The sequence below is a fragment of the Ochotona curzoniae genome, unplaced genomic scaffold (genome assembly GCF_017591425.1).
Source record: "Ochotona curzoniae isolate NIBS_2020 unplaced genomic scaffold, NIBS_Ocur_1.0 scaffold_4701, whole genome shotgun sequence".
Classification (NCBI taxonomy): domain Eukaryota; kingdom Metazoa; phylum Chordata; class Mammalia; order Lagomorpha; family Ochotonidae; genus Ochotona; species Ochotona curzoniae.
The window spans coordinates 71,717,254-71,729,930 of NW_024467122.1; the positions used below are offsets into that span (position 1 = coordinate 71,717,254).

Here is a 12,677-nt window from a genome sequence, read left to right on the forward strand (position 1 = left end):
GGATGCTAGAGAGATGAAGAACCCCTACCAAGAGCACATTGGGTGGGGTGAAACGCAACGGCATACAGGGATTGCACACCTCAGGCTGCAGGGACAGACCCTGCTGGGTTCAGCCAGGGCTTCCAGGTAAACTGTGGGTCATCTGCTCAAATTTGCATTTTGGACAATCAGCACTTTTTTTTTTTTTGTATAAATCTGCCACAAAACGATAGTTTTCATTTGCTACATTTGGCAACCACAGTTCAAATCCCACTGCCTTCCTTCCCAAGCTGGAAAATGATAGACTCCTTTAAGCCTCAGTTTACTTAGTGGTAAAATGGGGAAAGTATGGGCAAGCCCGCCTTTGCAGGCTGCTGGGAAGGGTGCCAGCCTCACACCTGGCATCACTGTCAGCATTTAGTCTTCAAAAAGTTCATGGGGAGGGTATATCATGCAAAAGGCTACACAGATTTAAAAACAGCTTTTGTTTTGTTTCAAGTATATGTCTGAGAGACAGAGAGTGAATCTCCATGTGTCTGCTCACTCCCCAAGTGCCCACAATAGCCCTTGAGGGGAGCCGGCTCTGGGAGCTGAGAACCTACTCCAGGTTTCCCTGTGGCTGTCAGAGTGGCTGGGGTGTGTGCGTGTGTGTGAGGGGGCATCGCTGCTGCCTCCCACAATGTGCCTCAGCAGAGAGAGAGCTGGGGACAGGCAGGGAGCTGGGACTCACACACAAGCCTCTGCTGGGGTTAGGCAGGTATTCTAACCCCAAGACCCAAAGTTGGGTCTTAATTCCATGTTCCATGAACTTGTGGAAGTCCCCTCACCTTGCTGGCAGAGATGAGGTTGGTCTTGCTAAGTCTTTGCACTCCATGGGACTGGCCTTTCTGTGGGATTTGCAAATCCAGGCTGGCATAGCCTCTGTCCACACCCACCACTCACCTTCCAGGCTGAAGATCCTGTCCCCCAGCGCGTCAACAATGTCCTTCAGTGCCGCCTCATCAGTGACGTTGAAGAAGTGCTTGTCATCGGGGTCGCTGGCGATGTATTTGATTTCATTTAGAAAGGTTTCTGGATTGATTCCCCTGCGGTTGTAGTAGCCCAGGACCTGGCAGGGAACAGGGTCAGGGTGACAACTGGGACATGACACAGACTACCCCACAAGCCTCGCCTCTCTGGGTCCTGACTCCAGGATGGGCCAGGCCCAGGGCTGGGCAGCAACATGAGTGGTCCTTGGGGTGCCTTTGTGCAGCCCCTATGTTGAGCAAGAGCTCTGCGAAGCAGGACCATGGGGGTGGCCATCTGGTTGATTGTCAGGACCCCTGGCAATGAAGAGAAAAATCCCACAAATTTGTGGATAAGCCTGAATGATGCCGGAAGATGTGAGGGGTGGGGGAGGGAGCCTGGACACATGCCAGGGGGCTGATGGTAAGGCCTGAATGGGGCATCTGGAGCCCTCAGACCAGGGCAGCACTTACAGCCACTGCGTATCTGGTCACATTGTCCCTCTCGCTTTGCCGAATGACCTTCTTCAGATCCGGGCTGTCATGAGACTCCCCATCCGTAATGACAATCATCACTTTCTTGGCCCCTTTCCTTCCGCCCTTCTGGAAGGCCTCTGACCTGGAAGGAGAACACAGTAGAAGGTCCCTGGAGGGAGGGGGTGGAGCAGCTCCAGCTGGCTCCTCCTGAGACAGGGACCAAGCCCCACCCCCGCTGCATCCCGCACCCTGGGAAAGCCAACAGGTGTCGCTGGCTGGACCAGGAGGCCCAGCTACTTGTTCAGCAGCTGCTTAGACGGATGCTGTGGCTGCTCATCTCTCAAACTGCCTCAGTGGTCTTGGCCTGGATGCTCGGGGCAGGCAGAGGGAAGGAGGAGGACATGGGAAAAAATTGTAGAGGCAGATGGCAACTTTCAGAAGAGCTAAGTCAGGGGTTCAAATCCTGTGTGGTACACACCTGGTAAGACATCAGAAGAAGGCCCAATCCCCTGGACCCCTGACACCCATGTGAGGTGCAGAGGGAGTTCTGGGTTCTTGGTTTCATTCTACCCAGCCCTGGCCGTTATGGATATTGGGTGAGTGAACCAGCAGATGGAAGCGCTCTCTTTTTCAATCAAAACAAACAAAATCCTGCTGCATATTAAGATCTCCTGGAGGCATTGCAGAAATACATGGGAGTCAAGAGTTCTGGAACAGTGAGCCACCAGTTCCAGGTGTGTCCACGGCCAATGCTCGACTGTGGTTTAGATGTTCAACATCCTCTGAGGGCTCCTGGATATTGAAAGGCTTGGTTCTTATGGTGCAGTTATTGGGATGTGCTGGACCATTTGGAGGTGACCCAGTGGGAGGTTGTTGGGTCTTTAAGGGTGCATGCCCTTGCAAGGTAGATCCTTTTTTTTGTTAAATTGGAAAGGCAGATTTACAGAGCGAGAATGATAACAAGATTTTTCCATCTGCTGGGTCACTCCCCAAGTGGCTGCAATGGCCAGAGCTGAGCCGATTCAAAATCAGGAACCAGGAGCTTCTTCCAGGTCTCCCATGTGGGTAGGGTCCCAAGGTTTTGTGCTGTCCTCGACTGCATTCCCATGACACAAGAAGGGAACCAGATGAAGTGGAGCAGCCAAGACATGAACTGGCGTCCATATGGGGTCATGGTGCATGTAAGGTGAGGGCTTCAGCCACTAGGCTACTGCACCAGGCCTGCAAAGTGCATCTTGTGGCAAAGCTGTTACAAGGGCTTGAGTGTGAACTCACTTGGTCTTCTTCCATTCCTGTTTGAGATGTGCCATGCTGTCCTTTTGCCATATCACACTCTGTGCTATCTTGAGATTTCACGGGCATGAAGAGCATCCCCCAAGGCTCGACCCATGAAATGTGCCTGATCTAGAACAGTGAACCCTCGATCAGCCTCTTTCCTAAGTAAAGCCAGCCTCCTCCAGTGAGCCCCTTAGAGTCTTGCATAAGTTTGTGGATGCTACTCCTTTTGTTCATTGGGGTTCTCAAAAACACAGGCCGTGCCCAAGAGCCTGGCCCAGCAAATGGAACTTTCCAATCAGGATCTAAAAGTAAGCCTTACTCTGAGGATCTGCTGTATTTCCTCAAGGACCTGACTGGTGGATGGCCAGGCAGAAGGGATGGCCCACTAACTGAAACTCCATGAGCTTTGGTTCCTGGGGGGGAGGGGCAGGCAGAATCTCTTAGCAAACTCAAGCTGCTGCGCATGAGTCAGATGTTGAGGAATTCCCCACACCTGGAACCAGTTAGTCTGGCACATGTGCAAGCTACCAGCAGAGGGGAAAAGCCATCTGCCATTCCCCCAGCAGCTCCGTGATCTGTGTGATGTGTTGACTTTGGCAAACCCTCTGTGTCAGCAGACACTGCGGATGGAAGGCTGCAGGGCACCATCAGCCTGATGAGCGCAGATCTGAGCTTCAGCATGGCCTCGGGGAGAGAGGCAAAACTCAGCTGCTCTGGCAGACATGGGCCACTTCCGGGACCTCCCTGAAGTGGCCAGGCCCAGCACGCAAACTCCAGGCAGGAAAGCACAGCAGGGGGAAAGGCAGCGTTTGCCTTCGCTGAAGACGTGCTGAAGGCACGTGCCACTGGATTTCAAACTGTGGCTTTGCGTCAGGCAGAAACGTGGCTTCATTACATGACCAAGTACCTGAAGGCAATGAGAATGTTACGCTCCCAGTGTGTTCTACAGCCACAGGCACAGGAGCGGGGCACGGATACCCAGTGCACACACCTAGCCCACTTCACTGGTTCCCAGAAAGCCCTGTGCCCTGACCTGGGTACACAAGGCTCTGTGTGGTTCGTCCATTCCATGCTCATCCTCACTGAGTTAGGGGTAACAGGAACGCTTGCCTGAGCTCCCCTCTCACTGTGTTGAGCCATCAAGGTTCCCAGCAAGTTCAAGTCCTCCAAAAGAGGTACAGAAGACAAAACAAAACCCAACCGTGACCTATAAGCCAGTGGAGAATACATGAACTGGGCAGGCTGGGGTTCCCCTTAGTGAAGATCGCCACCCCAAGGACTAGGAGTCATTAATGTCTCAAACCACCTGCTGTGCCACGTGGCTGATTGCCCTGAGGTGGGTGGGCTGCAATTGAGGGGGTATCAGCCAGTGAGAGTCACCCTGTGGAAAGTCGCGGTTGCCACTGCACAAGGGTCTCACCCCAAAGATGGCAAAATAGCAAGACAGCCAGTGTCTGACGGGGTTAGTAAGGCAGCCATCTTCCCCGGGCCAGGAAATGATCAGGATGGCTTTATTAGCAAGCGAGCCGTAAAGCGCTGATGGGGCAGTAACTTCATCCCAAAGGGCTGTGAGGTTGGAAAGTTTTCATTTTCTGACCACATGAAGTCATGCTAGTACGGTGGAATTCTGCTATACACATCCACCCACCCTGCCAAAGATGGAATGATAAGGTAGCTAGCTGTGGGCTCCAGGAATGTGACACAGTTCACATTCAGGGAGGTGAAATCCATGCATTTAAAGTCTAAATGCCTCTGATCTTAATTGTCTTGGAGCTTGGGCCTTGGCTCAAGAACTCTTGGAGAACTGCCTTAATGACTGGCTAATTTTGGGGACCAGCACTGTGACTCAACAGACTAATCCTCTTTCTACAGTGCCGGCATCCCAAATGGGCACCAGTTCTAGTCTTGGCTGTTTTAATTCAGATGATTCAGCTCCCTGTTTATGACCTGGGAAAGCAGTGGAAGATGGCCCAACTCCTTGAGTCCCTGCACCCAAATGAGAGACCCAGAAGAAGCTCTCCCGGCTCCTGGCTTTGGATCAGCTCAATTCTGCTTTTGCAGTCATTTGGGGAGTGAACCAGCAGATGGAAGACCTCTCTCTGACTCCCCTTTTCTCTGTAAATCTGTATTTCAAGTAAAAATAAATAAATCATAAAAACAGACCAGCTAACTTCAGGGGGGATGGGCACCATGTTTGGGGCAAGAATCATATTCCAGGAATGAGCCTGGCACTTCCATGGGGACAATGCCTGGCACCAGGACACCCTTGGCTGAGTGAGCTGATGTGTGAGTTTTAAGGAACCAGCTTCGTTTTCCTGCAGTCTCAGATGCTGGATTTTACCATGTTCTTCATGCTCTGTCAACGGCAGCCATGCCAATGGGAGATCCTATCTTCACAGAATCCAGTTCTTTTTTATGCAATGTCTGTGGCAGGGCACATCTCCCAAATACTCCGTATCCCCAGTAACTGCCTGCAAGGGAACCCTGCTGCCCCTACAGTGAGAGGAGGGACCAGTATCTCTGCCTCAAGTCTGGCCTGGCCTTGGTAACCTGTCTGTCGAATGCAGCAGACATCACAGAGTATTAGACTCCGAGGCTACGTCATGGGCAGTTCCCAGGACCTGCCTTGGTCTCTTGGGGACACTCCCTCTTGTGACACACCCCTCTCAGAATCCAGTTGCTGCACTTGAAACAGCAAGCCACAGGCCCATGCCTGGATCTTCAGGTCACTGGCCCCTGCCTGGCTTCCTGCCCACAGCCAGCACCAGCTGTCAGCCATATGGCTGTGCCATTTCAGATGTCCAGCCCACTCCAACCTTCGGATGGCAGGAGCCCTAGCTGGCATCAGCCTACGACCACAGGAGAGGACCTGAGGGAGAACCAGCAGGACTCAGTCAACCCAGAACATCAAAACATTGCCATGTTTTGTGGCAGTGTGGTATCATAGCAATAGGGAACTGCAGCTGAATTGTTTGTTTTACCGAGCAAATTCAATGCCAAATGCCGTCCGGGTCTCTGTGCCTCCTCTCTGCTCGATGTGGCTGGCTGCTTGCACCACGTCCTTCACAGACTTGTAGTCGTTGAGGTGGAACTCATGGACCGCATCCTCACCGTACTGGACCACTCCAACCTGCAAGCCAGACAGGAGGGCAGCAGAGTGTCTGACTCCTCACATTCAGCCCTCTCAGGGTGAGGAATGGGGGAAGGGGGGGCACTGCTGCTAATTCAGGAACCGGGGGGAAGGTTGATGGTCTTCCTCGGGGGGGGTCACTACATGGGAAGCAGTTTCTGCAAAGTTCCAGGCAGCCATCGATGGCTTGGGGGGTGGCACGGGTCGGGGGGAGGGTGTATGGATGAAGGAACCCCAACAGTTTCCCGGAGTGGCAGGTGTTTGCTGTAGTGGTTGATGAGTTTCCCGGGGCCTCCTGCTTCCCACATCAGAGAGCCTGGTTTGAATTCTAGCTCCATTTCTGATTCCAGGTTCCTGTTCACGCACACCATGGCAGGTAGCAGGTGATGGTTCAAAGTACTTGGATCTCTCCCACACACGTGGAAGAACAAAGACTGAGTAGTTATGTTCTGGCTTCAGCCTGGCCTCGCCCCAGCTGTTGTAGGCATTTAGGGATGTGAAACAGGATAAAATATATCTGTTTTTCTCTTTCAAATAAATAAAAATAAACCAATTAAAACTTTTAAAACATTTATGGGAGATAGATTTATTGTGGTGCAAAAAAAATTGATATCCATTACATTCAGGTAAATGAAAGGTTTTCAAAGAATTCATGAGAAATGTGTTCTATGTAAAGAAAAAAAAAAAACATATCAGGGGACCTGCATCATGGTGTAGCAGCTAAAGTGATGAAGTTCTTGGCTCCTGGCTTTAGCCTGGCCAAGTCCTGACCATTGCAAGCATCGGTCTGCATGTAACTCTTTCAAATGAATAAATGAACCTTACAAAACACAAAGTATACGTGGGTTTCAATTTATTTCGCACCACAATAAACTTGTCTTTAAAGTCCATTTTCTGTGCACTTTCTGAAGTCTCCTTATAGAGAAAGGAGACTTTGCCATTTAACAGAAGGCTCAATGGGTGATGTTTCTTTCAGAAAAAGATGAAACTTGAGGATAACATCAAAGTCTAAAACACTAGGCACCGTGTGGGTGGAAGGCCACAGTGCTCAGACCAAGCCCTGCCCTGAATGTTCCTTAAACCTTGAAGATAAGAAGTCCTTTTATTCCCCAAAGCAGGTGAGGTACCCATAGCATCAACTGCTTCTGGGCAACGCCCTCAAGTCGTAGGGTTGGGATGTGGACCATGAGCTGACTGTCAGAACTGACATGGGACAAGTGCCCTGGATGCGATTATGGGGGGTGTTGGGGTGGAGGGTGGAGGCTGAATGTCCTCTGTCTCCTTAACAACTCTAATTGTTACAAGGGATTTCTGAGATTGGTTTGAAATCCACCACCTTATGTCTTCTCTTCGTTTCAACCAGAACAGCGGGGAACAGCCGAGCCCTCTTCAGACAGACAGCATTCCAAATGTTACCTCCTCCCTCGCCATCCCCGCTCTCAGATCCATCTGCCCAAGTCTCCCCCAGGCCTCACTTGGCTGGGTTCTGGTGTCTGCCCCATCCTTTCCATCTCCCTTCCCACATTCCCCCAGATTCCAGGTTGAGCAGGTGGGATGTAGCTTCCATCTCCCAGGCGTGGAGAGGGCGGTCCTGGAGACGAGCCCCAGGCAGGCGTACCTGGATCTGTCCTGGGCCGATGTAGAACTTCTTGAGGATGTTGATGAGGAAGTGCTGGACTTCCACCCAGGGGTAGATGCTGTTGGAGCCGTCCAGGACAATGACGATGTCCATGTAGGTCTGGCACCCTGTGGAGTGGGGTTCAACATCATGGCTGCCCAAGGGAGCTGGAGTCGCCAAGTCTCAGCTGCTCCAGGGGATGGGGCAAAGGTCACCGCTGCACGTGTGGAGCTGCAGGGACGCGCAGCATCTTGGGTGTTTCCTGTGGAAGATGAGCCCAGGAGTCCCTGGCTGGGTTCTTCCACGCCCTTGCTGCATGACCAGCGCTGGCACCGACCTCTCTGCATCACTTCTCTCTTGGGCACTGAGGCATGGTCATTGGGGAGCTGCCAGTAGCAGCAAAGAATGCAAAGACCCTTCTAAAGGACAGAGCACAGGGCCAGAGCTGCGTGGAGCTCAGCCATTTGTGTTTTCAATGTCTTTTAAAGCAAACTGCTGGGGGGAACTTGGCTTTGATATCATCGGCTCAAGTTCTCATGCTTGCATTTCTGCCCTGAAATAAAAGTTTCTAGATATCCTTATCATATTAATACTGAATTAAAAGGGATGGCATTGGGGCTGGTGAAGTGGCATAGTATGCTGAGCCTCCGTCTGCAGTGTCAGAATCCATATGGCTTCTGGTTCGAATCCTGGCTGCTCCATTTCAGATCCAGCTCCCTGATTAGAGCCTGGGAAAGCAGTGGAGGATGGTCTAAGTTCTTGGGACCCAGCACTTACGTGGGAGACCCAGAAGAAGTTCCTGGCTCCTGGTTCTTGGCTTTGGATGGGCTCAGCTCCAGTTATTGGAGTTGTTTGGAGAGTGAACCAGATAACAGAATATTCCTCTGTTTTTCTTTGTCTCTGTAACTATGACTTTCAAGTAAAATAAGGATTAAAAAATAAATCAGTCAAGGAAACAGGTCAGTGCTGAGACCTCAACCAATGCAGAGGACATCACATTTCACCTCTGAGCAATTTCTCACTATTGATCAAGAAAGGCTCTGGCAGGCAACTGGGAATTACCAGCTCCGGGCTGTACCCACCCAGATCTCTCCTTAGTTTTCTTCTTCTTTTTCTTCTTCTTTTTTTAAGATTTATTTATTTTCATTGGAATGGCGGACTACTGAGAGGAGAGTCAGAGAGGAAGATCTTCTATCTGATGGTTCACTCCCCAAGCGGTCACGACGGCTGGAGCTGAGCCACTCCGAAGCCAGGAGCCAGGAGCTCTTCCGGGTCTCCCAAGCGGGTACAGGGTCCCAAGGCTTTGGGCCGTCCTCGACTGCTTTCCCTGCCCACAAGCAGGGAGCTGAATGGGAAGCGGGGCTGCTGGGCCCTCTCCTTAGTTTTCTTGGAGAACTTCCGTCCTACTCCACACTCTGAGGGCATGGAAGGAGAGCCCTGGGTGAGCCTGCCAGCCCCTAATGTCTGCTCCATGAGCGGCTGGGTGCTGACATCAGCAGGAAGGCAAACTGGCACTTGGGCCGGCATTTCAGTGACGTGGTTGCTGAACCATGACCAGCCCCACTGCACACTGTGGGCACACTGTGTGCTCGACAGATCTGCTCTGTCCCAGTCTGGCTTAGCTGGATGCACATGTACTGAGCAGCCACCAGGCGCCTGAGCTCAGTGTGCTGCAGGCACTCTGATTTGGGAGAATCTAGGATCTAGTTGTGGGGCCAGGCATCTCTTAGAAACACATTTTATTATTAGAATGCACTGACTGCTGCTGATTTCTTATGATTTCAGGTGTTTCTTTTGAAGATGTTTTGGGGAAGAACCTGGCTTTGGATGTGTGATTCCTAAGCATGATCCAACACTTCTGGTGTGTGTGCGGGAACTCACACATATATCTACACGTGCATGTTCATGCACACATAGACTTGTACATATGTGCATACACACAAGCACATACATGTGCACGCTGGTGGGACCCAGCTCCCTGGTGGGAACTCCATGTGCCCTGAACGCACGCTTCCTTCCTCACCTGGACACTGTCTTCCTCAGGCACTGTGTGTGAGCTGATGGTGCACACCTCCTTACACCTCAAGGGCCTTGCTGCACAGCCACTTCTTCTTCCTCCTCCCTCCCCCAGCACTGTCCTGGCACCTCTGACTGGGCCTGTTGTTCAGAGGTGCTAAGCCCCTTGCCCTCCATCAACAGGACAGCATCAGCAGCTCTGAGGAAATGGTGAGGCCCAGAGCCATAATGTCTGGGTCTCGGGAGGCATGGCGTTGGTGTGCATTCCCCAGGTTTCCTTGGTGGGTGGAGAGGGTTCTGTGATCTAGGCAGTTCCAGGTGAGTTGGGTAGCACTCCCCGGTGTGTGTGTGTGTGAGGGGGGAGGCGTAGGAGCACTGGCTTGAGGGGTGACACCTCCAGGACCCCTGAGTGTCATGAGGAACACCATTCACACTGAGGTCTGAGTGAGTTGTGCAGTGCACGGCCTGCCTCCTGTACTTGCTGGCCTTGCAGCTTTTCACCATGAGCCTCCCTCAAGGGCAGGATTGTCTTTCTATCCTGAGCTGCTTTGCTCTCTCTGCCATCACAGCTTGATGGAGGCTGGAGCTGGGGATGATGCCCTTCCCAGGGTTCACGCTAGGTGGACCAGAGTTGGGGCAGTGCAGAGCAGAGCACGGCAGGGCAGGGATGAGGCCCCAATCGTGCTCCAAGCAGTGAGCAGAGCCCCAAGTTTCTCTGCCGTTCAGTCTGAGGCTGTGGGGCTGCAGCCACTTACTTTGCAGGGCCGGGGCCACGGTCTTGGAGAACCTGAAGTTGGAGTTGACGCGTGAGCACATCCCCGTAGTGTAGTAGGAGCTCCCACACTCGTGAGACCAGAGGGGGCTGCAGGCCTGCGAAGCACAGGGCAGACCCCAAGTCAGTGGGGGTGGGGTCTGTGTGGGGCAGGGGTCCAGGCCCAGTGGCTTGCAGCCCCTTCCCAACATCCTGAGTATGAATAGTGGGGGGAGAGGGGGCTTCCCTGAGTCTGCCTGAATCCTCCCGTTGTGAACGGTACAGTGGGAACTCCTGGTCTTGGAATCCTCTCGTGTGGCTTCTCCTAGGACCCATTCTCTATCCTGCCATTTGGGGTTGTAGATCTCCTCTGTCTCTCATCCCCTAGGATGGAGAGGCTTTTCTTCCATAGGACTGACCCTTCCAGGGACCCCAGCACAGCTCCTTGGTTTGAAGGGTTCCCCTTATTGCAAAAATGTCCAGGGCTAAGGCTCAACCACCTGCTGTGGGCTTTGTCAGGGAAAGACAACAGATTAATGCGGCTCTCGTCCTGTGAAGTTGGCTACCAGCCCCTTGTTTAAGGACTGAGTGGTGAGCTCCTGTCTGGATCAGGGCCATTGAGCTGCAAGCACAGCTCCATGCTTGTCCATTTTTGTCCCATTGTCAAGAAACCTGAGGTAAAGTTTTTGTTGAAGCTTCTTTTGGTTTTAGGAGGTAATTATTTTACGTCCAGACTCATTCTTTAACTAGCTTACTTTACCTTTTTTTTTTTTTTTTTTAACATATCTCAAAGGTTACGTTTTATCTGTGTTTGTTAAAGTTCCTCTAAATACTTGTGGAAGTGAAGAGTAAAGAGCGGCTGGATCCATGGATGAATAGAGAGAAGATGGACAGATGAGTGAAAAGATAACTAGGTGAGTGGGTGGATGGACGGATGGATTAATATTCAGAAGGGAGGATGATGATGTATGGATGGATGAGTGGATTGGTAGGTGGACGGATAACTGGATGGGAGGATGAGGGACAGATGGATGGGTGGATGGATGGATGGGTGGGTGGGTGGATATATGATGAGTAGATGGATGGGTAGATAGATAATTGTATGAGAGAATGATGCATGGATGGGCAGGTTAGTAGATGGGTATGGATAGGTAGGTGGATGGGTGGGTGGATGGATGACAAATGGATGGATAGGTAGGTTAGTGGATAATTGAATGGGAGGATGATGGATGGATGGATGATAATTGGATCAGAAGATGAGTAGGCAGATTGATGTATGGGCAGATAACATACAGGAGGAGGAATGGATGGATGACAGATGGGAATGGATGATTGGTGGGGAGTGGACTACCGAATGAGTCTACTAGGTGAGTGAGTGGGTGAGTAAGCAGAAGCTGTTAACATTCACCAGGGACTTAGCCTCACAGAGGCCTCAGGGGACGCCTCCCAGGCCTTCTTGCTACTCTGTGAAGCAGGCAACATCATAAGTTAGTAGGAACATGGCAAGGAGCCTCAGCGGGGAAGGGGACAGGGACAAACACCCTGGTGGCCCTGGTGGATGTGAACATAGGGAAGGAAGGAGGGTTGTGGGCTGAACACGCAGGCCACCTATGGCTGGCCTTGGCAGGCCACTACATCCTCAAGTCTCCAAGATGCCAGCCCCCTTGTCCTGGAGCCTGGCCCACCACATCCTGTGAAGTTTTATCCCTGGACAAGTGTGACAAGCAGGTAGTGCTTTCTTACTGGTCTTGCTGGGGGTCTTTCTTCCACCCCACCTGCAGCTGTTCTGAGGAGCAGTTAACTATAGAAAGATCTTATTCATGCCCCCCATGTTCATGGTGGTTCCCACCAACATGGTGCCCAGGAGTTGGCAGGGGTGGCAGATGAGGCCGCTATCTCTGCTCACCCCATTTTCGGCTTCCCTCCGAAGTCCTTCTAGGAGGTGTATGTGGTGTCAGGCCCTACTTTACAAACCTTCAGCCTTTGCCCCCAAAACACCACCCATGGGTGGGGAACCCATGGGGGTGGGAGACTGCTGCTGATGTTATTCTTGTCCCTTTTCTGGCTATCTGTTCTCCAGACACACACAGATGGCTGGGTACAAAATGAGCTCCCTGTTTTAGTTTTTGCCTGGGCTGTGACACTTAACACCTAGAGTGGCCAAAGCAGGAGGCAGGTGGAAGAGCTGCTTGCTGGCCTGGGGGGAGAGGTCCCTCTCTCCCCACCCCTACTCTCCTGAACCTGGTGCAGGTGGCCTGCGGGGGGGGGGGCAGGAAGTGATGGGGTCCCAGAGAGAGGGTGGCACAGGCCATGCTTACCAGAAAGCTGTTGTCTTTGGGGTTGGTAGTGAGGCTTAGGCCTAGGCGCATGTTGTCTTTCCGCTCGGACACGTTGGACAGGGTCACCCTTCCTGGGGTGGGGAGA

At 52.1% G+C, this 12,677-nt stretch overlaps 1 protein-coding gene across 1 annotated transcript in view; it reads right to left on the reverse strand.

Moving 5' to 3' along the window:
• ITGA11 (integrin subunit alpha 11) overlaps window positions 1-12,677 on the reverse strand; it is an 85,491-nt gene that overhangs the window by 35,965 nt on the left and 36,849 nt on the right. Inside the window, exons 4-9 of the mRNA XM_040968964.1 lie at window positions 12,572-12,663; window positions 10,258-10,372; window positions 7,487-7,614; window positions 5,720-5,868; window positions 1,458-1,602; window positions 922-1,087 (exon numbers count right to left, since the gene is read on the reverse strand). Of these exons, the coding sequence (XP_040824898.1) occupies window positions 922-1,087; window positions 1,458-1,602; window positions 5,720-5,868; window positions 7,487-7,614; window positions 10,258-10,372; window positions 12,572-12,663 (795 nt within the window). The remainder of the gene's footprint in view (window positions 1-921; window positions 1,088-1,457; window positions 1,603-5,719; window positions 5,869-7,486; window positions 7,615-10,257; window positions 10,373-12,571; window positions 12,664-12,677) is intronic.